Source organism: Salvelinus sp. IW2-2015, linkage group LG1 (genome assembly GCF_002910315.2).
Source record: "Salvelinus sp. IW2-2015 linkage group LG1, ASM291031v2, whole genome shotgun sequence".
NCBI classification, from domain to species: domain Eukaryota; kingdom Metazoa; phylum Chordata; class Actinopteri; order Salmoniformes; family Salmonidae; genus Salvelinus; species Salvelinus sp. IW2-2015.
The window spans coordinates 6,182,341-6,207,404 of record NC_036838.1 but is presented as its reverse complement, the minus strand read 5'-3'; the positions used below and the strand labels follow the sequence as shown (position 1 = coordinate 6,207,404).

The window sequence follows — 25,064 nt, the reverse complement described above, 5'->3', positions numbered from 1 at the left end:
TTCTTCTAAGATCCTCAAAGTTATTCGAAGAACCTTAGGGTTCTTGGCACTGAAAATGTCTCTCAAAGGTTCTTCCAAGAACCCCATATGAGGCGGGGGTCCTTCAGCACCCTCAGCCCCCCTACTGCCCGTGGCTATGCGCATGTCCTGGATTGTGTGGGACAGCCCTGCATTTTGGCCCTTTGTATCCACGTCGTGCAGCCAAACAATCATGTCCAGAATTTTATCAACAAATTCAAACACCAGTCATTTCCAAAAAAGGATGATTTGTCCCGTGTTTCAGTCAGTCATTCCAGCCTGTCTTTTTGCAGCATAGAGGAATAGGCGAAGCGATTTCTCTCTCGCTTGCCTTCCCGCCTTTGGGACAGCGACACCCATTGTTAGGGCGGAAACATGAGCATCTCGTCATTATATACAGATCTCTATTTGCAAAGCATGCCATTCCATGAGCGTAGCATTTGTTTTTCAACTCGAWTCAATGRGCAACAATCAGTCCCCCATGACAACAAAATCATAAACAACAGAGAAGGGCTGGCTAATAAGTCCTTCGATTTGGGGTCATGCTCAGGTAAAACAATTTGTCTAATCTATCCTTCCATATTTCCAAGTCCTATTCTTGAAGATCAAGGGATATAACATTTATTGGAATGACTGGAATTCTGATACTTTGGTTTTTAACGTACAGATATAATTTAATCGTATTATTATATGTAGTAGAAAGTGATGGGTTAGAAGAAGCCTACATAACCAACCCATAAAATAAAATGTAACATCCATATATATGGCCAGCTATGTAAACTTTAACATAGATTTATCCTGCAATAGATGTCATTCAATTGGTAACATACATTTTTGTATTTTTCTAATACCTCTTAAGGGGAAAGTAATCTAAAAGTAACTGAATGTAATCAGATTACATCACTGAGTTTGGGTAATCCAAAAGTTACGTTACTGATTACAATTTTGGACAGGTAACTTGTAACTGATTACATAATAATAAGTAACCCAGGCTACACTGTCCCACAGAATCATCACTGTGTCCCGCATTTGGGTATTTTAAATGTGGTTAAACATTTTTTATGTTCATTTGTTTGTTAATAGGGTTCTCTGGATAGGCTATTCAATCTAAATCAATTACTAAGTGCTGGGCTTATCCAGTTGTTGGGGGGGGGGGGCAGAAATTGTTTTGGAGCCCTTGCTACAAACAGATATATTGGTCCGCTAATACAGGTCTAGTATTTTTCTAATATTTTCAGGGGTTGCTGCACCCCACTTCCCGCAGCTATGCCCTCATGTGCAACCAATCATTACCCCTATGTTTTATGAGTCTTCCCTCTGTGTTTTGTACCCTCTGTGTAGTCAAGGTATGAGGGGTAGCCTACTATCCCAGATTGACAAACACTGATGTAGACAGGTGGTGCTGGTAGTCTATACAATTGCTGTCCCAAGAGTGCAATTCTGACATGAGCAGCACTAGAGATCTAGCACATGCATCATCAAAACTTTTACTGTTGAGTAGCAGGTCCTACTAAATCTTACCTTAGAAATGCATCTTGGTTTAGCTTATCACCACAAGTCATCAAAATCTTGGTATACCTATAGGCCTATGAAATGATGGTCTTGACTCAATCCGTATCACTGGAGATCAGCGCTACTTTTTACATTTAAAGTCAATGTTCCCGCATTCCCGGTTAGCGTGCATGTCGGCTCCGTCGGAAATTACCTTTACAATTTCAATTTTTCTTTACTGTGAATCTTCCGTGATGCGATTGGATCGAGCCCATGATTTTCAATGTCTGAGGACAGTATCTCCAGGTAGTGCTGCAGACGTGTGCTATGTTTGGTGATGTAGTGATTCGACGGGAATAGACAAGAAAGTAGGGTATGTCCACACTCCTGGGCCATAAAGGTCCAGACATTACCCTTAGACATACAGGTCTAGGATCAGCTTACTCTCCCCTGACCATAGATCTGTTTGTAGTTGCCTACCATATATATATATATATATATATCTACACACATGCACAAAAACATACACACATACACAAGATTAAATCAATAACATAAATGAAGAGAATTATTACAAAATTTATCAAAAATAATATTGGACATTTGCAAGGACACAATTTCTGGAAGTATTCATTTTTATGTATCAATAGCATCGGTCAGACTATTCTGGAGACATTCCAAAACAAACTAGCAGGAATTCCGGTTTATAATGACATGAAAACATCAAGAGACTAAACAGCAGACCTGTGAGTTGAACTACTCTGTACTGTTCGATCAAATCAAACTTTATTGTTCATAGAACGTTTTCCAAAGGTAAATTCACGACATCTATTTRTCTGAAACCCAGAGAATGAATGATCCAGAGTTGCTTTGCTTTTCCAAAGTGTTGTCCATCTTCTAACAAGATGTCTTTGTCCTAATTCATTTCCTCTTTGTGTTTTCATTCGGTTTTCTTCATTTGTTTCTTTCTTTCTGGACATTTGTTACTGTGTGAGTCAGTATGTGCAAGTTCAGGTTCCCTTTCCGATTGAAGCTTTTCCCACAGTCACCACAGCTAAATGGTTTCTCTCCGGTGTGAGTCAGTACATGCCTCCTTAGGTCCCCCTTCTGAATGAAGCTTTTCCCACAGTCACCACAGGTAAATGGTTTCTCTCCTGTGTGAATCCTCATGTGCCTGGAAAGATGTCCTTTGAGTTTGAAGGTCTTTCCACAAAAGGGGCAGGTGCAGGGTCTCTCCACGTGACAGAGTCTGACATGGGCCTTCAATTTACAGGTGGAGTTGTAGCGTTTTTGGCAGAGGCGGCATTCGCTGGGTCTCTTCTTAGCGAGAGTCACATGCCCCTGCAGGTCAGCTTTCAGAGCAAACGTTTCACCACAGTCACAGCAGCGGAGAGTTTTTCTAGACGTGGTGCTGGGTTTGAAACAGTGTTCCCCCATTGATAGGTTGGGATTCAATGGTGGGCTGGGATGGAATGGTGACAGCAGCCTAAGTCCTACTGGGTCACTGCTTACAGCTGAGCTGTGGCTGTAGACATTGTTTTGATTATCTGGAGGGTCACAGGGAATGTCAAGACTCTTCAGGTGGGTAACAGTGACAAAATGTGGGAGATCCACTGGTTTAGAGTTACTGTCTCTGTTCTCCACCGTCTGGGTTTGGGGAAGAGTCAAGGACTGAAGTGGGTTTTCCTGATCACATTTACTTTTCACACAAAGAGGGAATTTTAAAGCTATGATATCAGCCTCCTGCCCTTGAAGCTGCTCTTCCTCCTGACAGGTCCAGAGTTCCTCCTGTTCCTGTTTAATCTGTGTGGGTTCTAGGTCCTCCTGCTGCAGACTGGTTCTCCACTCCTGCTGCTCAGGTGGAACCTCGTCTTCAGAGACAGATAAGCGAAGGGACTCTGGAGGGAAGGCGAAGAGGAGCAGAGGTTACCATATAATTAAAAACACTTCATCTCTATAAGATATACAGTACCAGTCAAAAGTTTGGACACACCTAGTCATTCAAGGGTTTTTCTTTATTTTGACTTTTTTCTACATTGTAGAATAATAGTGAAGACATCAAAACTATAAAATAACACATATGGAATCATGTAGTATCCAAAAAAAGTGTTAAATAAATCCAAATATATTTTATATTTGAGATTCTTCAAATAGCCGCTGTTTGCCTTGAACACTTTGCACACTCTTGGCATTCTCACAACCAGCTTCATGAGGTAGTCACTTGGAATGCATTTCAATTAACAGGTGTGCCTGTTACATTTGTGGAATTTCTTTCCTTCTTAATGCGTTTCAGCCAATCAGTTGTGTTGTGACATGGTAAGGGTGGTATACAGAAGATAGCCCTATTTGGTAAAAAACTAAGTCCAAATTATGGCAAGAACAGGTCAAATAAGCAAAGAGAAATGACAGTCCATCATTAATTTAAGACATGAAGATCAGTCAATCTGGAAAATTTCAAGGAACTTTGAAAGTTTCTTCAAGTGCAGTCGCAAAAACCCTCAAGCGCTATGATGAAACTGGCTCTAATGAGGACTGCCACRGGAAAGGAAGACCCAGAGTTACCTCTGCTGCAGAGGATAAGTTCATTAGAGCTAATTGCACCTCAGATTGCAGCCCAAATGCTTCAGAGTTCAAGTAACAGACACAACATCAATTGTTCAGAGGAGACTGTGAATCAGGCCTTCATGGTCGAATTGCTGCAAAGAAACCACTACTAAAGAACACCAATAATAAGAAGACTTGCTTGGGCCAAGAAACACGAGTAATGGACTTTAGACCATTGGAAACTGTCCTTTGGTCTGATGAGTCCAAATKTTGTATTTTTGGTTCCAACCGCCATGTCTTTGTGAGACGCAGAGTAGGTGAACCGATTATCTCGGCATGTCTGGTTCCCACCGTGAAGCATGGAGGAGGGGGTGTGATGGTGCTTTGCTGGTGACACTGTCAGTGATTTATTTAGAATTCAATGCACATTTAACCCATATGGCTACCACAACATTCTGCAGTGATACACCATCCTATCTGGTTTGCGCTTAGTGGGACTATCATTTGTTTTTCAACAGGACAACGACACAAAACACACCCCCAGGCTGTGTAAGGGCTATTTGACCAAGAAGGAGAGTGTTGGAGTGCTGCATTAGATGACCTGGCCTCCACAATCATGCAATCTCAACCCAATTGAGATGGTTTGGGATGAGTTGGACCGCAGAGTGAAGGAAAAGCAGCCAACAAGTGCTCAGCATATGTGGGAACTCCTTCAAGACTGTTGGAAAAGCATTCCTCGTGAAGCTGGTTGAGAGAATGCCAAGAGTGTGCAACGCTGTCATCAAGGCTAAGAGTGGCTACTTTGAAGAATCTAAAATATATTTAGATTTGTTTAACACTTTTTTTGGTTACTAAATGATTCCATGTGTTATTTCTTAGTTTTGATGTCTTCACTATTATTCTACAATGTAGAAAATAGTAAAAATAATGAAAAACCCATGAATGAGTAGGTGTGTCCAAACTTTTGACTGGTACTGTATATAACCAACTTTTAGACATGCCGGTGTACGCATACCGAGCTATATGCTATAATAAGCTTTTCGTGACAAACTTTTTCATCATGCACGATAAACGTTACATTGAACTATTTAAAAATTATTAAATGGTGATCCCTGTTAGCCTAAACAATTTAGCTGTTCATAAAACATTATTGTAGCTAGATATTTATAGATTTACCTACGAACCTTTTCTACATAGTTTTATGTCCGGTGTTATCCGCAGTAGTCTCCGTAGCCGATCATTCTCTTCCTGGTACTCGACTACCGTTTTCTCAACTGCCCCAAAAATCTCCACAGCAGCCGCCGTTAAACGTTCATTTAAGAACACGCGCAACATCTGTAATGTAGACATTTCCAGGTGAGTATTCAACTAGTATGGCAAATACACTGATAACTAACCCCTTTAATATGTGGTATGGTTTTGTACACAAACAAAACAAACCCTCTCCCAGTTTTACTTCCGTATTGTCTTCTTCTGTTTCTATCAGTCGGCGGTGAGCCCGTAAACAGATCACAGCATCCCCATGTGGATGGATGTTTACTAGAAGGTGCACAGACAGAGTTTCCAAACAGTCTGTGGTTCAGACCAGTAATAATGGAAAAAGATTAAATTACAAATGTGGAAACAGTTATAATAACTAATATGGTCATCTATGATCATTTCTTGCATGAACTGAACTGAAAAACAACACATTGTAACACAGTTACAGTCTGGCAACTGTATCGGCTTGGGAGGGACTGATGTGATAGCGCGTGCAATGAACCAGAGAATGCAGTTATCATGAGCAATTATAAAGAATGTTATTGAAACTCACTGTAATGCACTTAAAACAGAGTTTGCACTTATTCAAAGTGCACTTATCAGGAGTGAAGTGCATATCACTGCTTTCAAATAAATTCTAACAAAATCATGAATGAGCAGCATTACAGTTTTTCCCAAGTGTTAACACACTAAAATTGGAACTTGAAACGCAATCACAGAAACCTGAAACTCATGTACCAAATCCCTAAACCATGTCTGCAAAATTGCAAGCACAATTCGTTCTTTACACTCAGTTTTCAATTCTCTATCACACTTTTTGCAAAACACTACACACAGTTCTCTACATTAGGCACAACATTCAAAATGAAAATCTCTTTTGTTCCCTTTGGAAAGCAACGGCAATCACAATGCCAAGCTCTATACACCAATTGGCAACACCCACTCCTCACAGGTGTAAACACTAGTTGCTGAATTGTTCGCTTAGAAATCAGAGCTTTAGCGCTATAAAAGGCCACAGATGAGCTCTCCTGTTTTGGAGGAAAATGGAAGTCAATGGTGAAACAAGAGCTAGAGGTGAAGGAGTGAGAGGAAGAGGAGGACGAGGAAGGACAGTTGTCTCAGATGAGATCAGCGCCACATTGGTTGACCATGTGCTCAACCATGGATTGAGTATGAGGGAGGCTGGGCAGAGAGTTCAGCCCAACCTGAGCCGCTACACGGTTGTATCTATCATCCGTACATTCAGAAATGAGAACCGGTAAGTTACCTACCATCTACACTATGCTCTTTATGTATGTATACTGCAGTCCGACATATCAGTAGGCCTATGTTACTCAGTGATTGTTGGCCAATGTTACAGTAATGTCATTTCATATGGAAAGAAAATAGATCATTTTAGCTTACTGTAACCAATCATGTCATATTTGGGGATCTTCTGCAGAACTGAGAGATGGCCAGGCCGTGGTGGAAGACACCAGAACAGGAGACTGCTATTGTGAACATGGTGGTGGCAAACAATACCATTAGACTATGAGAAATCCAGAACCACATAATTGCAGACAACACAATATTCAATAACATTCACCAGGTGGGCTTGTCTACACTGGACCGTGTATTACAGCGCAACCGAATCCGGATGAAACAGGTCTACAGGGCRCCATTTGAGCGAAACTCAGAGAGGGTTATGAATATGTGCAAGTAAATACTATACTGTGAATTTACTATCATACCAGCACCGTATAGACACATTACAGTACTGTAATCCGGTGTATTGTGCCTCACCATATTGACTGTTCTAGGTCTACTAGGTCTATGTCACATATTGTCTTGTCTGTTTCAGAGTCTTGGAGCTGGATGCCGCTGCAATTCAGCACATTTATATTTACATTGATGACGCTGGCTACAACCTAGCCAAAAGACGGGGACGGAACATTATTGGCCCCCGTGCCATTGTGAATGTCCCTGGACAGCTTGGAGGGAATATCACCATGTGCACAGCCGTTAGCCAACGAGGCATCCTCCATCACCATGCCAACCTTGGTCCCAACCACACTGCCCTTCTCATTACATTCCTGGACACACTACACGGCATCCTCATTCCAGCCGAGCAGAGGGGTGGACCAGAGCAGAGGGGTGGACCAGAGCAGAGGGGTGGACCAGAGCAGAGGGGTGGACCAGAGCAGAGGGGTGGACCAGAGCAGCCCAGGTATGTTGTCATCTGGGACAACGTGAGTTTCCACCGGGCTGCTCTGGTCCATAACTGGTTCATCGACCACCCCACAATTTATTGTTCTATACCTCCCATCATATTCCCCATTCCTAAACTCAATTGGAGAGATTTTTCCCGGCACGGCGATGGAAGGTGTATGACCGCCATCCCCTTGCATGCATGCCTCTTCTCCTGGCAACGGAGGATGCATGGTGGTGAAGTTGATGTGGGGGCTTTCGGCGTCTGGATCCGTCACTCCAGAAGATTCTTTCCCCGCTGTTTAGCCAGGGAGAACTTCGATGGTGATGTAGATGAGGTGCTGTGGCCAGACCAAAATAGGATGCAGTCTAATGTCTTTGTTCTTACATTTACATGTGTTTTTGTATTTTTTGTGTTTAGAGTTTTGAAAGAGCCACTTTAATTTAAAAAATTGTACAGAAACCCCTTTATGTTACTGAATGTTTTTCCTGGTTTTCTCCTGTTGGGTATGGAAAGTGTTACATACAAAACAAATACTGCATTTTGGAAATAAATGACAATGTTTTTGTTACTGTATTGCATTTGTGTGTGTTTATTTATGTATATTTGAGTAGGTATACATTACTGTAACAATCTTTTACAACGGCTACAGTGTAACACTGAAAAGGCATAAACCTACTGATGGATATTCATAGTAGTGTTGAGCACATCAGTGTGTTGTTGGTAGACAGATCTACTCCTATGACGCGTGTGTCATTTTGATGCTAAAAAGAGAACCGTTTTGAATGCAGTGTTTGCTTTTGCTCGAGATCTGTAGAGTTTGGGGTTTGTGCTTTGTGTTTAGAGTTTTTGGGGAAATGGGCCAAAGATTCAGCAAACGTGTGGAAAACTGTAAGACGAAATTGAAATCTCGGACAAATGGAATATCTTTTCTGGAAAGTATATATATTTTTTATGTATCAATAACAGTCTGACAATCACCCTGAGAGACATTGCAATACAAACAAGTGGAAGAGGAGAAGTCCAGTGGCTATAAGACTCAGGCTGGTTCCCATACTTGCCCTCTACAAGATCATCACCATCCTCTGACCAGCTCTCTCCGCTCAAGCCATGCACTGACCCTCTCCATCTTCGGTGGATGCAGCATTCAAAGACTTGGCCTCTATTGCTTGACCTGGGCTGATATATTGCTTKTTTTTTTTKTTGTTGCTCTTGAACCCCTTTAGATTCTATGAAAAGCGCTATAGAAGTTGAATAAATAATAATTATTCACCTGCTTCCACGGAGTACATTTTTATTATCCTTGGGACGACCACCAGAGGCCCGGAGTTAGCCTGCGTTCCCCATTGGGGGGGGGGGGTAGAGGCTTGCTCTGTAAAATGAAATATCAACAAAATGTAGAAACAAGTAGTACGCAACCATATAATAACACGCTCAAAGTTCCAATATAATTACAATGCTCTGATTTCAAATGGCTGTGGATAGTTGATACCATCTCCTGTGCAGCTGCGCTGCACTCTTAGCCACCCATCTATTGCGAGTCTGATCCCACGCAATCTGTGGAAGAAGATGGTAGAAATGAGAATCAGTCTTTACCCATCTATCGTTTTCTACCTTCAACTATCACTCAACCATTTCCGAATTACAAACCCTTTGTGTCCTGTGTTTTGCGTTTGGTGTATTATTCCACAAATGTTTCTCGACAGGATATGAAGATTTGTTGGCATCTGGGAGGTGGTCCTTCTTACGCCCGAAGCCAAGCCAGCCCTCTCTGGACCACATGCAGGAGTTTGAGTTGGTCCGTTGGGGTCAGAAGCACTTTCAGTCACGTGGCTGGTCTTCTATTCCTGGCACAGGATGTCAACATGCAGTGCATTCGGAAAGTATTCAGACCCACTTTTTCCACATTTTATCAAATCAAATCAAATGTTATTGGTCACATACACATGGTTAACAGATGTTATTGTGAGTGTAGTGAAATGCTTCTGGATCTGACAGTGCAGCAGTATCTAACAGTTAATATCTAACAATTCCACAACAAAGCCTAATGCACACAATCTAGTAAAGGAATGGGATGAGAATATATAAGTATAAAATATATTCATGAGCAGTGCCAGAGCGGCTAAGATTCAATAGGTAGTAAATAATAGATAGTGAAGGATACAGTATATACATATGAGATGAGTAATGTGAGATATGTAAACATTCTTAAAGTGGCATTATTAAAGTGACTAGTGTTACATTTATTAAACTGGCCACGATGGCCTTGAGATAGAAGCTGTTTTTCAATCTCTCTGTCCCAGCTTTGATGCACCTGTACTGACCTCGCCTTCTGGATGATAGCGGGATGAACAGGCAGTGGCTCGGGTGGTTMTTGTCCTTGATTATCTTTTTTGCCTTCCTGTGACATCGGGTGTTGTAGGTGTCCTGGAGGGCAGGTAGTTTGCCCCCGGTGATGCGTTGTGCAGACCGCACCACCCTCTGGCGGTGCAGTTGCCATACCAGGCGGTGATACAGCCCGACAGGATGCACTCAATTGTGCACCTGTAAAAGTTAGTGAGGGTTTTCAGCCWCCTGAGGTTGAAGAGGCGCTGTTGCACCTTCTTCACCACACTGTCTGTGTGCATTGACCATTTCAGTTTGTCGGTAATATGTACACAGAGGAACTTAAAAGTTTCCACCTTCTTCACTGCTGTCCCGTCAATGTAGATAGGGGGGTGCTCCCTCTACTGTTTCCTGAAGTCCACGATAATCTCTTTTGTTTTGCTGACATTGACTGAATGGTTATTTTCCTGACACCACACTCCAAGGGCCCTCACCTTCTCCCTGTAGGCTGTCTCGCCGTTGTTGGTAATCAAGCCTACCACTGTGGTGTCGTCTGCAAACTTGATGATTGAGTTGGAGGCGTGCATGGCCACGCAGTCGTGGGTGAACAGGGAGTACAGAAGAGGGCTGAGAACACACCCTTGTGGGATCAGCGGAGTGGAGATGTTGTTTCCTACCTTCACCACCTGGGGGCGGCCCGTCAGGATGTCCAGGACCCAGTTGCACAGGGCGGGGTCGAGACCCAGGGTCTCAAGCTTAATGATGAGTTTGGAGGGTACTATGGTGTTGAATGCTGAGTTGTAGTCAATGAACAACATTCTTACATAGGTATTCCTCTTGTCCAGATGGGATAGGGCAGTGTGCAGTGTGATGGTGACTGCATCGTCTGTGGACCTATTGGGGCGGTAAGCAAATTGGAGTGGGTCTAGGCTGACAGGTAGGGTGGAGGTGATATGATCCTTGACTAGTCTCTCAAAGCACTTCATGATGACAGAAGTGAGTGCTACGGGGCGATAGTCATTTAGTTCAGTTACCTTAGCTTTCTTGGGAAAAGGAACAATGGTGGCCATCTTGAAGCATGTGGGGACAGCAGACTGGGATAGGGATTGATTGAATATGTCCGTAAACACACCAACCAGCTGGTCTGCGCATGCTCTGAGGACGCGGCCAGGGATGCCATCTGGGCCGGCAGCCTTGCGAGGGTTAACACGTTTACATGCTTTACTCACGTCGGCCACGGAGAAGGAGAGCCCATAGACATCAAATTACATTTTATTAGTCACATGCGCGGAATACAACAGTGAAATGCTTACTTACGTGTCCCTAACCAACAATGCAGTTCAAATTTAAAAATAAATAAATAAGAAGAATAATACGAATAAGAAATAAAGAGCAGTAGTAAAATAACAATAGCAAGGCTATATACAGGGGGGTACCGGTACAGAGTCAATGTGTGGGAGCACCGGTTAGTTAGAGGTAATTGAGGTAATATGTACATGTAGGTAGAGTTATTAAAGTGAGTAGATGATAACAACAGAGAGTAGCAGCGGTGTAAATAAGAGAGGGGGGGGGGCAATGCAAATAGTCTGGGTAGCCATTTGATGAGATATTCAGGGATCTTATGGTTTGGGTGAAGAAGCTGTTTAGAAGCCTAGACTTGGCGCTCCGGTACCGCTTGCCGTACGGTAGCAGAGAGAACAGTCTATAACTAGGGTAGCTGGAGTCTTTGACAATTTTTAGGGCCCGTGTCAGTGGCACTGCATTGTCCTCAAAGCGCGTAAAGAAGTTGTTTAATTTGTCTGGGAGCAAGACGTCGATGTCCGCGTCGGGCTGGTTTTCTTTTTGTAATCCGTGATTGTATGCCACATACATCTTGTGTTTGAGCCGTTGAATTGCGACTCCACTTTGTCTCTATACTGCCACTTTGCTTGATTGATTGCCTTATGGAGGGAATAACTACACTGTTTGTATTCGGCCATGTTTCCAGTCGCCTTGTCATGATTAAATGTGGTGGTACGGGCTTTCAGTTTTGCACGAATGCTGCCATCAATCCACGGTTTCTGGATAAGGAAGGTTTTAATAGTCACAGTAGGTACAACATCTCCTATACACTTCMTTATAAACACGCTCACCGAGTCAGCGTAGACTTCAATGTTATTGTCTGAATCAATCTGAGTCCATCCCAAATGGGAATCATAATTGCCTCAGTGTCTGGCCAATTTGGGTACTTCAAATGATATGTTGTATAGTTCTACATTGGGTAATGCTAGTCCTCCTTTATCCCTTGGAGCATATAACTTTTTTCTCATCCCAAAGATMATCCTTAATCATTTGATTGTACTGCTTAAATAGTAAGGGAGAAATGGTCACAGGGAGCATCATGGACACAATCATTAAACTGGTGCCACAACCATTTTAACAGTATTTATTTTGCCTCATGAAGTAAGATTAAACAACCTTAATTTATCAATGTTATTCTAGTTTTTTTTAAAGTAGTGGCATCATATTAATTTGCATGATATTCTGTAGTTCRTTGCTCAGTCTTATACCCAGGTATTTCATCCCTGATGGCACCCATTTGAACTGAAATTAAGTAATTGCAACAGGAGGACATCATTTGGATACAGGCATRGCCTCTGACTTCTGCCAATTAATCTTATAACCAGATATATGTGAGAACAAGTCAATTGTGTTCAAAACCAAAGGGATTGATGCAGCCGGTTCCCTAATAAGTAACAATATGTCGTCAGCATATAAAAACAGCTCATGCTCTCTGGCACCTCCCATCACTCCTTTGATTCCTGAATCAGCTCTGATTGCTGCTGCCAAGGGCTCCAGAAATAGAGTAAAAAGGAGAGGTGAGAGAGGACTGCCCTGCTGGGTTCCCGTTAACAAATTTTAAAAAATGAAGAGATCCTACCATTTGTGAGGACTGCTKCTCTTGGACTGGAGTATAATACCTTAACCCACTTGATAAATCCAGGGCCAAAGCCAAACTTTATAAGGGCATATGTCAAAAWGCCCCACTCCACCCTATCGAATGCCTTCGCCGCATCTAGTGAAAGGGCTGCCACCTGAGTATCCTCGTTTTGACTCAGCCACATGAGGTGAAGCAAACATCTAAGATTGTCTGTGGAGGTTCTACTTTTTACAAATCCCACCTGATCCGTGTGAGTAATATGAGGTWAAACCTTCTCCAGCCTCATGACTAGTACTTTGGAAGGCACCTCACAATCAACTCCGAACCTGGGTCAGTGGGGTCTCTATCCTTCTTGAGAATTAATGAAATGAGTGCCTTATTAAAAGTGTCAGGTAGCTGCTCCAGTTCCAGAGCTTCTATGTACACCAGTGTTAATATAAGAGCTAATACGTCATTATCCCTCTTATAATACTCAACCGGGAAGCCGTCTAATCCTGGTGACTTTCCAGACTTCATTGAGGTGATGGCTGTTCTTATCTCAGATTGTAGTATAGGAGAATCCAAATCCTTTATTTGATCTGGGGTCATGTGAATGAAATTTCAGATCACAGACTTGTTTCAATAGTGACTCAGTGTTTTTCTTGGATGACTATTTTTCCAACTCTTTAATTTCAAGACTCTAGTTTTTCAACTCTTTCTCCATCTTCCMTTTTCTTTCTACTGGTGTGTGCTATTGTCTTGCCCCGAACATAAGCTTCAGAGGCMTCCCACACCGTACTCAGTTTATCAATGGAACCAATATTTGTTTGAAAAAAAACACTTGAGATCTTCATTGAGTGAAAGATGAAATGTTTCGCCTTGGAATAAGGACGTATTMATCCTCCATCTAGTGCTATTCTTAGCCATATCAGCCTCAACTGCTATACATAATTCCACTGTTGCGTGGCCTGTCAAAGCAATAACCCTTATTTTACAWYCTATCACCTCTTTAGTCATACTCTTGGAAATTAGGAAGTAATCTATCCTGGAATGATATTAATGGTTATGTGAATAAAACATATATTCCTTCTCTCTAGGATTGACAAGTCTCCATATATCTACACAGACCCAGATCCCTCATTMATAGGTGTATCACTGCTCTGTCCCTTGGTACCGTTTTAGAATAAGTCGTTTTTATCAAGAATACCATCTTGAACCTGGTTAAAGTCTCCCGCTACCACTGTATTGCCACCAATGATTTCTCCCATGACCTTATTAACCTTATGGAAAAACCCAGGATCCTCCTTGTTTGGKGCGTAAATATTACACATATTAACCTTATTACCATTTACCAGAGCCTCAACACAAAATCATTCTTTCTGCCTCGTCGTTACGTAGCTTTAACATGACAAAATTGCAACACCGTGTTTTTTGCTTGAAAATGAGCTATGAAATATCTGCCYAACCCAATCCCTTTTCAATTTAGCAGCCTGTGAATCAACCAAATTAGTTTCTTAAAATAAAAGCTATATCACTTAAAAGCRGTCACCCTAGTCCCAAGCCCCTCACCTCCTCAACCCCCCCCCCTTCTCAGGACACCTTAGTAAAAAAAATCATAAAAAGGAAATGATTTAAACATAGCATATACTTCACCCACCAAATGGCAATACGTRAAATTAACGGAAAGGGGGTTAACAACATTTTCTATGAACTCATAAAATCAGATCAATTAAAATAATGTCAAGGTTGTTAGTTCCATCTACTTAATTGACCGACATATTTTCTTATGGGTAGTTTTGACAAGGCAACTTGAATACAGTCACTGAGTACCCAACCGGCTAAACCTCCAGTAACAAAAATAGCAACATTGTAGCTATACAGTCTGAAATAGCCGAAAAGCTAAATACTGTAGCTATTAGTTTGCACGGTGTCTTTGCGATAGTGTGTCACATAAACACCGTACCATATAGAACTCGCCGGCAAATATAGCTATGCCATTCATGCCCTTGTTTCTGGTCCTCTGAGTTTTTCTTGAAGAATTCCATCGCCTTGCAATAGTCACCGAAGTAAAGCCTAGCACAGCTGGGTAGGCGAGTGTGAAACTTACATCCAACTCATGCAGCCTCTTCCTTGTTAAGGTAAACAGCCTCCTTTTATCCACCATAGCCTTGGTCATATCGGGAAAGAATCATAGCTTGAAGCCCTTACATGTCACCTCTCTCTTCTCCCGATACATTCCCTTCGCATTGGCCAGCTCTCTCTCTCGCCAGATCCCTGAGAAAGCAGATGATGATCGATCTAGGCGGCAGATTTTTTTAACCGTTATTTAACTAGGCAAGTCAGTTAAGAACAAATTCTTATTTACAATGACAGCCTATCGGGGAACAGTGGGTTAACTGCCTTGTTCAGGGGCAGAACGGGGGATTTTTACCTTGTCAGTTCGAGGATTGTCAGCTCCGGGATTTGAAACCTTACTGGCCCAACGCTCTAACCACTAGGCTACCCGATTCTCGCGTGGTATTGGTGCTAGAGAACCGTGGACTCGTTGARGCTCAGATTCGTCCAGATCAACCCCCAGAGCCTCCGATATAATTYGTCTCACACATTCCCTCTGCTTGCAATCCTCCTTGACCCCTAAAAGTCATAAATTGAGGYGCCCTGTCTCGGTTAGCTTGCACCCTTCTGTGGAGATCCTCATACAGTTTGGTCATCCTCCAGCATTGATATCTGACCATCTGCCTCATCAGCCTCTGTAATTATGAACGATAAATGTTCTTGCATACAGTGGGGAGAACAAGTATTTGATACACTGCCGATTTTGCAGTTTTCCTACTTACAAAGCATGTAGAGGTCTGTAATATTTATAATAGGTACACTTCAACTGTGAGAGACGGAATCTAAAACAAAAATCCAGAAAATCACATTGTATGATTTTTAAGTAATTAATTTGCATTTTATTGCATGACATAAGTATTTGATACATCAAGAAAAGCAGAACTTAATATTTGGTACAGAAACCTTTGTTTGCAATTACAGAGATCATACGTTTCCTGTAGTTCTTGACTAGGTTTGCACACACTGCAGCAGGATTTTGGCCCACTCCTCCCTACAGATCTTCTCCAGATCCTTCAGGTTGGGGCTGTCGCTGGGCAATACGGAGTTTCAGCTCCCTCCAAAGATTTTCTATGGGTTCAGGTCTGGAGACTGGCTAGGCCACTCCAGGACCTTGAGATGCTTCTTACGGAGCCACTCCTTAGTTGCCATGGCTGGTGTGCTTCGTGTCGTTGTCATGCTGGAAGACCCAGCCACGACCCATCTTCAATGCTCTTACTGAGGGAAGGAGGTTGTTGGCCAAGATCTCGCGATACATGGCCCCATCCATCCTCCCCTCAATACGGTGCAGTCGTCCTGTCCCCTTTGCAGAAAAGCATCCCCAAAGAATGATGTTTCCACCTCCATGCTTCACGGTTGGGATGGTGTTCTTGGGTTGTACTCATACTTCTTCTTCCTCCAAACACGGCGAGTGGAGTTAGACCAAAAAAGCTCTATTTTTGTCTCATCAGACCACATGACCTTCTCCCATTCCTCTCTGGATCATCCAGATGGTCATTGGCAAACTTCAGACAGGCCTGGACATGCACTGGCTTAAGCAGGGGGACCTTGCGTGCGCTGCAGGATTTTAATCCATGACGGCGTAGTGTGTTACTAATGGTTTTCTTTGAGACTGTGGTCCCAGCTCTCTTCAGGTCATTGACCAGGTCCTGCCGTGTAGTTCTGGGCTGATCCCTCACCTTCCTCATGATATTGATGCCCACGAGGTGAAATCTTGCATGGAGCCCAGACCGAGGTGATTGACCGTCATCTTGAACTTCTTCCATTTTCTAATAATTGCGCCAACAGTTGTTGCCTTCTCACCAAGCTGCTTGCCTATTGTCCTGTAGCCCATCCCAGCCTTGTGCAGGTCTACAATTTTATCCCTGATGTCCTTAACAGCTCTCTGGTCTTGGCCATTGTGGAAAGGTTGGAGTCTGTGGATTGAGTGTGTGAACAGGTGTCTTTTCTACAGGCAACGAGTTCAAAACAGGTGCAGTTAATACAGGTAATGAGTGGAGAACAGGAGGGCTCTTAAAGAAAAACTACCAGGTCTGTGAGAGCCGGAATTCTTACTGGTTGGTAGGTGATCAAATACTTATGTCATGCAATAAAATGCCAATTAATTACTTAAAAATCATACAATGTGATTTTCTGGATTTTTGTTTTAGATTCCGTCTCTCACAGTTGAAGTGTACCTATGATAAATATTACAGACCTCTACATGCTTTGTAAGTAGGAAAACCTGCAAAATCGGCAGTGTATCAAATACTTGTTCTCCCCACTGTATCCATCTGAGATTGCTTGACCTGAGAAACATCCGATTCAAAGAATAGTGCTGACTCAACCCATTTCTTCCATGGCCTTCTGTAGGGATGATTGCAAGGCCGACAACGAGTGGTTCTATGTTCTGCCCTGTCAACGTCATGCTTGCTAAAGTGCTAGCAACAGAGCTAGCCCTGTTAGCCTCTGCACAAGGGATCGTGCTACGTGTACGTGTTGAAGCTGAATTCAATGCAGACATTGTTGAAAAACTTAGATAAACAACTAAAAGTACAGTTGAAGTCGATAGTTTACATACACTTACATTGGAGTCATTAAAACTCATTTTTCAACCACTCACAAATTTCTTGTTAACAAACTATAGTTTTGGAAGTCGTTAGGACATCTACTTTGTGCATGACACAAGTCATTTTTCCAACAATTGTTTACAGACAGATTATTTCATTTATAATTCACTGTATCACAATTCCAAGTGGGTCAGAAGTTTACATACACTAAGTTGACTGTGCTTTAAACAGCTTGGAAAATTCCAGAAAATGATGTCATGGCTTTAGAAGCTTCTGATAGGCTAATTGACATAATTTGAGTCAATTGGAGGTGTACTGTGGATGTATTTCAAAGCCTACTTCAAACTCAGTGCCTCTTTGCTTGACATCATGGGAAAATCAAAAGAAATCAGCCAGACCCCAGAAAAAAATTGTAGACCTCCACAAGTCTGGTTCATCCTTGGGAGCAATTTCCAAACGCCTGAAGGTACCACGTTCGTCTGTGCAACAATAGTACGCAAGTATACACAATGGGACCACGCAGCCGTCATACCGCTCAGGAAAGAGACACGTTCTGTCTCCTAGAGATGAACGTACTTTGGTGCGAAAAGTGCAAATCAGTCCCAGAACAACAGCAAAGGACCTTGTGAAGATGCTGGAGGAAACATGTACAAAAGTATCTATATCCACAGTAAAACGAGTCCTATATCGACATAACCTGAAATGATCGCACAGCAAGGAAGAAGCCACGGTCCAAAACCGCCATTAAAAAAAGCCAGACTACGATTTGCAACTGCACATGGGGACAAAGATCAAACTTTTTGGAGAAATGTCCTCTGGTCTGTGAAACAAAAATAGAACTGTTTTGCCATAATGACCATTGTTATGTTTGGAGGAAAAAGGGGAAGGCTTGCAAGCTGAAGAACACGCATCCCAACCGTGAAGCACGGGGTGGCAGCATCATGTTGTAGTGGGTTTTCTGCTGCAGGAGGGACTGGTGCACTTCACAAAATAGATGGCATCATGAGGCAGGAAAATTATGTGGATATATTGAAGCAACATCTCAAGACATCAGTCAGGAAGTTAAAGCTTGGTCGCAAATGGGTCTTCCAAATGGACAATGACCCCAAGCATACTTCCAAAGTTGTGGCAAAATGGCTTAAAGACAACAAAGTCAAGGTGTTGGAGTGGCCATCAACAAAGCCTTGACCTCAAATCTATAGAACAATTTGTGGGCAAGAACTGAAAAAAGCGTGTGCGAGCAGAGGAGGCCGACAAACTGACTCAGTCACCAGCTCTGTCAGGAGGAATGTGGACAGAATTCACCCTAACTTATTGTGGGAAGCTTGTGGAAGGCTACCCAAAACGTTTGACCCAAGTTAAAACAATTTAAAGCAATGCTACCAAATTACTAATTGAGTGTATGTAAACTTCTGACCCACTGGGAATATGATGAAAAGAAATAAAAGCTGAAATGAATAATTCTCTCTGCTATTTATTCTGACATTTCACATTCTTAAAAATAAGTGGTGATCCTAACTGAAACCTAAAACAGGGATTTTTTACTAGGGATTAAATGTCAGGAATTGTGAAAAACTGAGTTTAAATGTATTTGGCTAAGGTGTATGTAAACGTCTGACTTCAACTGTAACTTTCCCCTCAAAAACAATTATACTAAATTGACTATTCTATCGAACTTCTATCGAAGAAATTGGAGGGTTTTATCAGGAGGCTCCTTTCAGACAAGCACCTTTCTTCGTAGCATCACATGACTCCCCACATCATCATCAGCACCTTTACTGTTGAGTTGCAAGTATTACTGAATCTTAACCATATAAATGTGTCTTGGTTTTAGCTTATCACTACTATACTCATTTCAGACAGAATGTGTAGTATTTACCTGTAAAAAAATATATATATATATGACCCCCTTTCATACAGCCCCCTATTTACCACTTTCTCTGCAGTTCTACTACCATTTTATACATATCAGCGGTAACTGACAAATTGGGAGGGTTGGGGGCAGGGAGGTGTTTTAAAACCATGGCGGGCTGTTTGCATGTCAAATTCGGGAGGTGTTAATCAATGGAAGTGTTAGTGAAGTTACCTGTTTGAAACGCAGAGAACCCTTCACACAGACCGGATACCTGTATTTTGATTACAATGGTCTGTGAAAATGCCAGGAATCATGACTAGGGGTTCTATTCAAATCGTATCGCGTAAGAAATGTTAAGGTAATTTCTGATTGAGCCTACATAAACAGCGTTTACCATGAATGCAGACTCCGCTAACAWAGTCTTTAAATTGAAGTAACGCTGTAATGCTACATTTCCGTGATATGGATTGACTAGAGCCCTAGGTCTTTAAGTGYATTTTATTTGTCATTGTTTTTGTTTTTTTACCACCTACCCCTTTCAGATATACGAAGAAGTAGGCATTGTAAATGAGTGAGATTTCGGTCTGTGCATGAAAGGGATCAGAATCTTGGTATAGGCCTATGGAATTAGGGGCTCGACTCAATCGCGACTGACATTTAAAGGCAATKTTGCTRCCGTCGCGTGATAGCATTCACAGTAAGAAAAAACGGCATATGTCGACTCAATCGGAAATTACCTTTAAATTGAAATTGCGTTATACCACGGCTCTTCAGTGATACGATAGAATCGAGCCCTAGATGTTCAATGTCTGAGGGCAGTATTTCCAGGTAGTGCTGCAGATTGTGCTATGTTTGGTGATGTAGTGATTCTGGGGGAACAGACAACAAAGAGGGGTATGGCCACAGTCCTTGGCTATAAAGGTCCAGACATTGCCCTTAGACATACAGGTCTAGGATCAGTTTACCCTCCAATGGCTCCACAAATCSTACTCATATCCATGAGGAAGGGAAACACAAAACGTACCATATATCAGTCTGTAGTTTCCTACCATAGACACTGTATGAACAATAACAGTATTTAAAAATATATATATACAAGATTAAATCAATATCATAAATGAGCAGCATTAATACAACATTGATGAAAATTGATATTGGACAAATGCAAGTACACATTTTATTGGAGTATACATTTTTTTTATGTCAATAACATCTGTCAGACTATTTTCCAGACATTCCTAAAACAAACRACCAGKAATTCCTGTTTATAATGAAGTGAATACATCAAGAGACTCTGAACAGCAGACCATGAGTTTTAAACTACTCTGTAGTGTTAGATCAAATCAAACTTTTTTTTACATAGAACATTTTACAAAAGTAAATTCATGACATCTATTTATCTGAAAYCCAGAGAATGAATGATCCAGAGTTGCTTTGYTTTTCCAAAGAGTTGTTCATCTTCAGACAAGAGGTCTTTGTCCTAATTCGTTTCCTCTTTGATTTTTCATTCTGTTTTCTTTACTTGTTTCTTTATTTGTGRACGTTCTCTCCTGTGTGAGTCAGTATGTGCAAGTTCAGGTTCCCYTTCCGATTGAAGCTTTTCCCACAGTCACCACAGCTAAATGGTTTCTCTCCKGTGTGAGTCAGYACATGCCTCCTTAGGTCCCCCTTCTGAATGAAACTTTTCCCACAGTCACCACAGCYAAAGGGTTTCTCTCCTGTGTGAGTCCTTATATGTTCAGTTAGGTGTCCCTTCTGATTGAAACTCTTACCACAGTCTCCACAGCTAAATGGTTTCTCTCCTGTGTGAATCCTCATATGTCTGGACAGATCTCCTTTGAGTTTGAAGGTCTTTCCACAAAAGGGGCAGGTGGAGGGTTTCTCCACATGACAGAGTCTGACATGGGCCTTCAATTTACAGGTGGAGTTGTAGCGTTTTTGGCAGAGGTGGCATTCGCTGGGTCTCTTCTTAGCGAGAGTCACATGCCCCTGCAGGTCAGCTTTCAGAGCAAACGTTTCACCACAGTCACAGCAATGGTGAGTTTTTCTAGACGTGGTGCTGGGTTTGGAACAGTGTTCCCCCATTGATGGGTTGGGATCCAATGGTGGGCTGCTGTCAAGTCCTACTGGGTCACTGCTTACAGCTGAGCTGTGGCTGTAGACATTGTTTTGATTATCTGGAGGGTCACAGGGAATGTCAAGACTCTTCAGGTGGGTAACAGTGACAAAAGGTGTGAGATTCACTGGTTTAGTGGCACTGTCTCTGTTCTCCACCGTCTGGGTTTGGGGAAGAGTCAAGGAATGAAGAGGGTTTTCCTGATCMCAATCACTTTTCAAATAAAGATGAGGTAATTTGAACTCGATGATTTCAGCTTCCTGCCCTTGAAGCTGCTCTTCCTCCTTACTGGCCTTGAGTTCCTGATGTTCTTGTTTAATCTGTGTGGGCTCTGGGTCCTCCTGCCCCAGACTGGGCCTCCACTCCTGCTCAAAGTGTTGCTGCTCAAGGGGAACATTCTCTTCAGAAACAGCGAGAGAGAGCTGCAAGGAGTCTGGAGGGAAGGTGCAGAGGTTATTTGTATACCACAGAATGAAATAGAACTGAATGATACAACTGAATGATACATCTCTATGATATATAGATCTACAGCCTTTAGACATACYTGAGTGCACATACCAAGCAAAATGCTATTTCAATAAGTTTTTCATGACAGACAACTTTTAAATCATGCACAGTAGAAAATACATACAAAACTGTTCTATAAAGGCTCGCTAATGCTAAAGCAGGCCATTGGATTCCATGAAAAGGTGGCACCTAGTGTTTGGGTGAGTAGCTGCCGAAAGGGTTGTGGAATCCAATGGGCTGGTTTAGCATTAGCAAGCAGCATTTCAATCTTCTAATTATATCATTATCAACGAYACCTTCCATCCCTGGATTGAGGTACATTTTTCAAGCTATATCCCTGATTTGTCACTGCAGTGCAAACATTATGGGCAAGCTGTGTTTCGACTTGAAAGAGAAGATACTGAACATCAAGTCGAGTTTTAACTAGATATGTATACTGCCCTACAAARGCAAAGAGGACTAACTACACAAACAGTGAAACTGAGAAAAATGCCTGGAGTTTTTTTGCTACCAGGCCAAATATGGTGTAGGTAGATACAGTCCCTTAATTAAGTATTCACACCCCTTGACTTTTTACAAATTTTATGTTACAGCCTGAATTGTAAATGGATTAAATAAATAAGAATCTCACCCATCTACACACAATAACCCATAATGACAAAGTGAAAACATGTTTAGACATTATTTATTAAAAATGAAATCTCATTTACATAAGTATTCACACCCGAGTCAATACTTTGTAGAAGCTCTTTTGGCAGCGATTACAGCTTTGAGTCGTCTTGGGTATGTGTCAGAACATTCTATATCAGCTTTGGATTTGTGAATTTTCTCCCATTCTTCCTTGCAGATAGTCTCAAGCTCTGTTAAATTAGATATGGAGTGGCAGTGAACAGCAATCTTCAAGTCTTTCCACAGAATTTCAATGGGATTCAAGTTTGAGCTTTGGCTGGGCCACTCAATTACTTTTACATTTTTATTCTGAATCCATTACAGAAATGCTTTGGCTGTATGMTTTGGGTCATTGTCCTATTGGAATGTAAATCTTGGGCCCCAGTCAAAGGTCATTTGCACGCTGAAGCATGTTCTCATCTAGTATTTGCCTGTATTTGGCTCCATTCACTGTTCCCTCTATCCACACCAGTCTCCCAGTCCCTTTTACTGAAAAGCATCCCCAAAGCATGATGCTGCCATCACCATGCCTCACGGTAGGGTTGGTGTTAGACAGGTGATGAGCTGTGCCTGGTTTCCTCCAGACATAGTGCTTTGCATTTAGGCCAAAGAGTAACAATTCTGCCTGATCAAACCACAGAATATTTTGCCTTATGCTCTCAGGAGTGGCGTCCTTCTGGCCACCCTCTCATAAAGCCCAGATTGGTGAAGTRCAATAGAGACTGTTGTCCTTCTGGCAGGTTCTCCTATCTTTGCCAAGGAACTCTGTAGTTCTATCAGGGTTACTGGGATCTTGGTCACCTCTCTGACCAAGGTCCTTCTTGCCCAGTTTGGTCAGACGGCCAGCTCTAGGCAGAGTCTGGGTAGTTCCATATTTTTTCAATTTCCCAATGGAGACCACTATGCGCTTGGAAACTTTCAACACCCTAGAAATWGTTTTATACCCKTCGCCAGCTATATGCCTCATCACATCTCAGCACTCTACAGACAGTTCCTTGGACTTCATGGTAGTTTCTGCTCTGACATACACTGTCAACTGTGGTWCCTTATATAGACAGGTGTGTTTCTTTCTTAATCACRTCCAAACAATTTAATTGGCCACAGGTGCACTCCAATCAAGTTGTAGTTGTAGCGCAAGAATGATCAAAGGKAATTGGATGCACCTGATCTCAAATTTGGAGCATCATAGTAAAGGGGTGTGAATACCTCAATAAATTGGCAAAAATGTGTAAAAACATGTTTTCACTTTGTCATTATGGGGTATTGTGTGTAGATGGGTGAGAATATATCAATACTCTCTGAARGCACTGTATGTTTGGGGCAAATCCATCACATCACCGAGTACCACTCTTCATACATTATTTTCAAGGATGGTGGTGGCTGCATCATGTTATGGATATGCTCTTCTTCGGCAAGGACTAGGGAGTTTTTTTTACGATAAAAATAAATGAACAGCTGAGCACAGGCAAAATCCTAGRGGAAAACCTGCTTCAGTCTGCCTTCTAAAGACAAATTCACCTTTAACCTAAAACTCAAGGCCAAATATACACTGGAGTTGCTAACCAAGTTGACATTGAATGTTCCTGAGTGGACTAGTTACAGTTTTGATTTAAACCAGCTTGAAAATCTATGACAAGACTTGAAAATGGCCATCTAGCGATGATCAACAACCAACTTGACAGAGCTTGAGGAGTTTTAAAAAGTATAACGAGCAAATAATATTGTACAATCCAGGTGTTTACCAAAAAAAGACTCAGCTGTAATCGCTGCCAAAGGTGATTCTAACATGTATTAACTCAGGGGGTTGAATACTTATCTAATGAAGATATATTAGTTCCATTTTTATCTTTWAAAAAAATGTTARRATTTTTCATCCACTGTAGATCTTTGAAAAATTACAATTATATTAATTTGAATCCCAATTTGTAACAAGAAAATGTGGAAAAAGTCCAGGGGTGTGAATACTTTCTGAAGGCAATGTAAGTGGTAATGCATTGATGGACTATCTTATTATGAATTAATTTTTTCTGCAGATCAACCCTGACCACTGATCTGACCCCTATGCTGATACTGCACTCTGCCTTTTGTATGACCTTAAACAACTGTATGGGTAATGCAAAAGCAAGGTGCAGTATCTACAATCTAAATGGGTTGAACCAACTTTTTTGTTGTTTTTCTTTTTGATGGAAAGAGTTTGAGAGCTCTAACTAAACTCACACATTTTTTTATAGACTAGGCTAATATACATTTTGGGAATAAATCTTTGGATACCAACTAAATTCATGACAAACAAACAGTCAGTGAGTCATGATGGGATTCATGTCAACATGTATGTAAACTCAGCAAAAAAAGAAACATCCTCTCACTGTCAACTGCATTTATTTTCAGCAAACTTAACATGTGTAAATATTTGTATGAACATAAAAAGATTCAACAACAGACATAAACTGAACAAGTTCCACAGACATGTGACTATCAGAAATGGAATGTGTCGCTGAACAAAGGGGGGGGGGGTCAAAATAAAAAGTAAC

At 41.8% G+C, this 25,064-nt stretch overlaps 2 protein-coding genes across 2 annotated transcripts in view; both read right to left on the bottom strand.

Annotated features, from left to right (window-relative positions):
• Window positions 1–2,070: 2,070 nt before the first annotated feature.
• LOC111954614 (zinc finger protein 8-like) lies at window positions 2,071–5,529 on the bottom strand. The gene is made up of 2 exons (XM_023974518.3): window positions 5,238–5,529; window positions 2,071–3,407 (listed from the first exon to the last, which is right to left on the bottom strand). The coding sequence occupies exons 1-2, from the start codon at window positions 5,401–5,403 to the stop codon at window positions 2,464–2,466; spliced, it is 1,110 nt and encodes a 369-aa protein (XP_023830286.1). The 5' UTR covers window positions 5,404–5,529; the 3' UTR covers window positions 2,071–2,463.
• A 14,900-nt stretch (window positions 5,530–20,429) lies between these two features.
• Window positions 20,430–25,064, bottom strand: part of LOC111954467 (endothelial zinc finger protein induced by tumor necrosis factor alpha-like) — a 9,038-nt gene continuing 4,403 nt past the window's right edge. Inside the window, exon 2 of the mRNA XM_023974273.2 lies at window positions 20,430–21,790. Coding sequence (XP_023830041.1) covers window positions 20,772–21,790 — 1,019 coding nt within the window. The 3' untranslated portion in view covers window positions 20,430–20,771. The remainder of the gene's footprint in view (window positions 21,791–25,064) is intronic.

Excerpts from the sequence above, each read along its gene's own strand:
- LOC111954614 (XM_023974518.3), bottom strand. The coding sequence starts at position 5,403 with ATGTCTACATTACAGATGTTGCGCGTGTTCTTAAATGAACGTTTAACG. Across the intron at positions 3,408-5,237 it reads CATAAAACTATGTAGAAAAG|AGTCCCTTCGCTTATCTGTC; the intron begins GTTCGTAGGTAA and ends CCTTCCCTCCAG.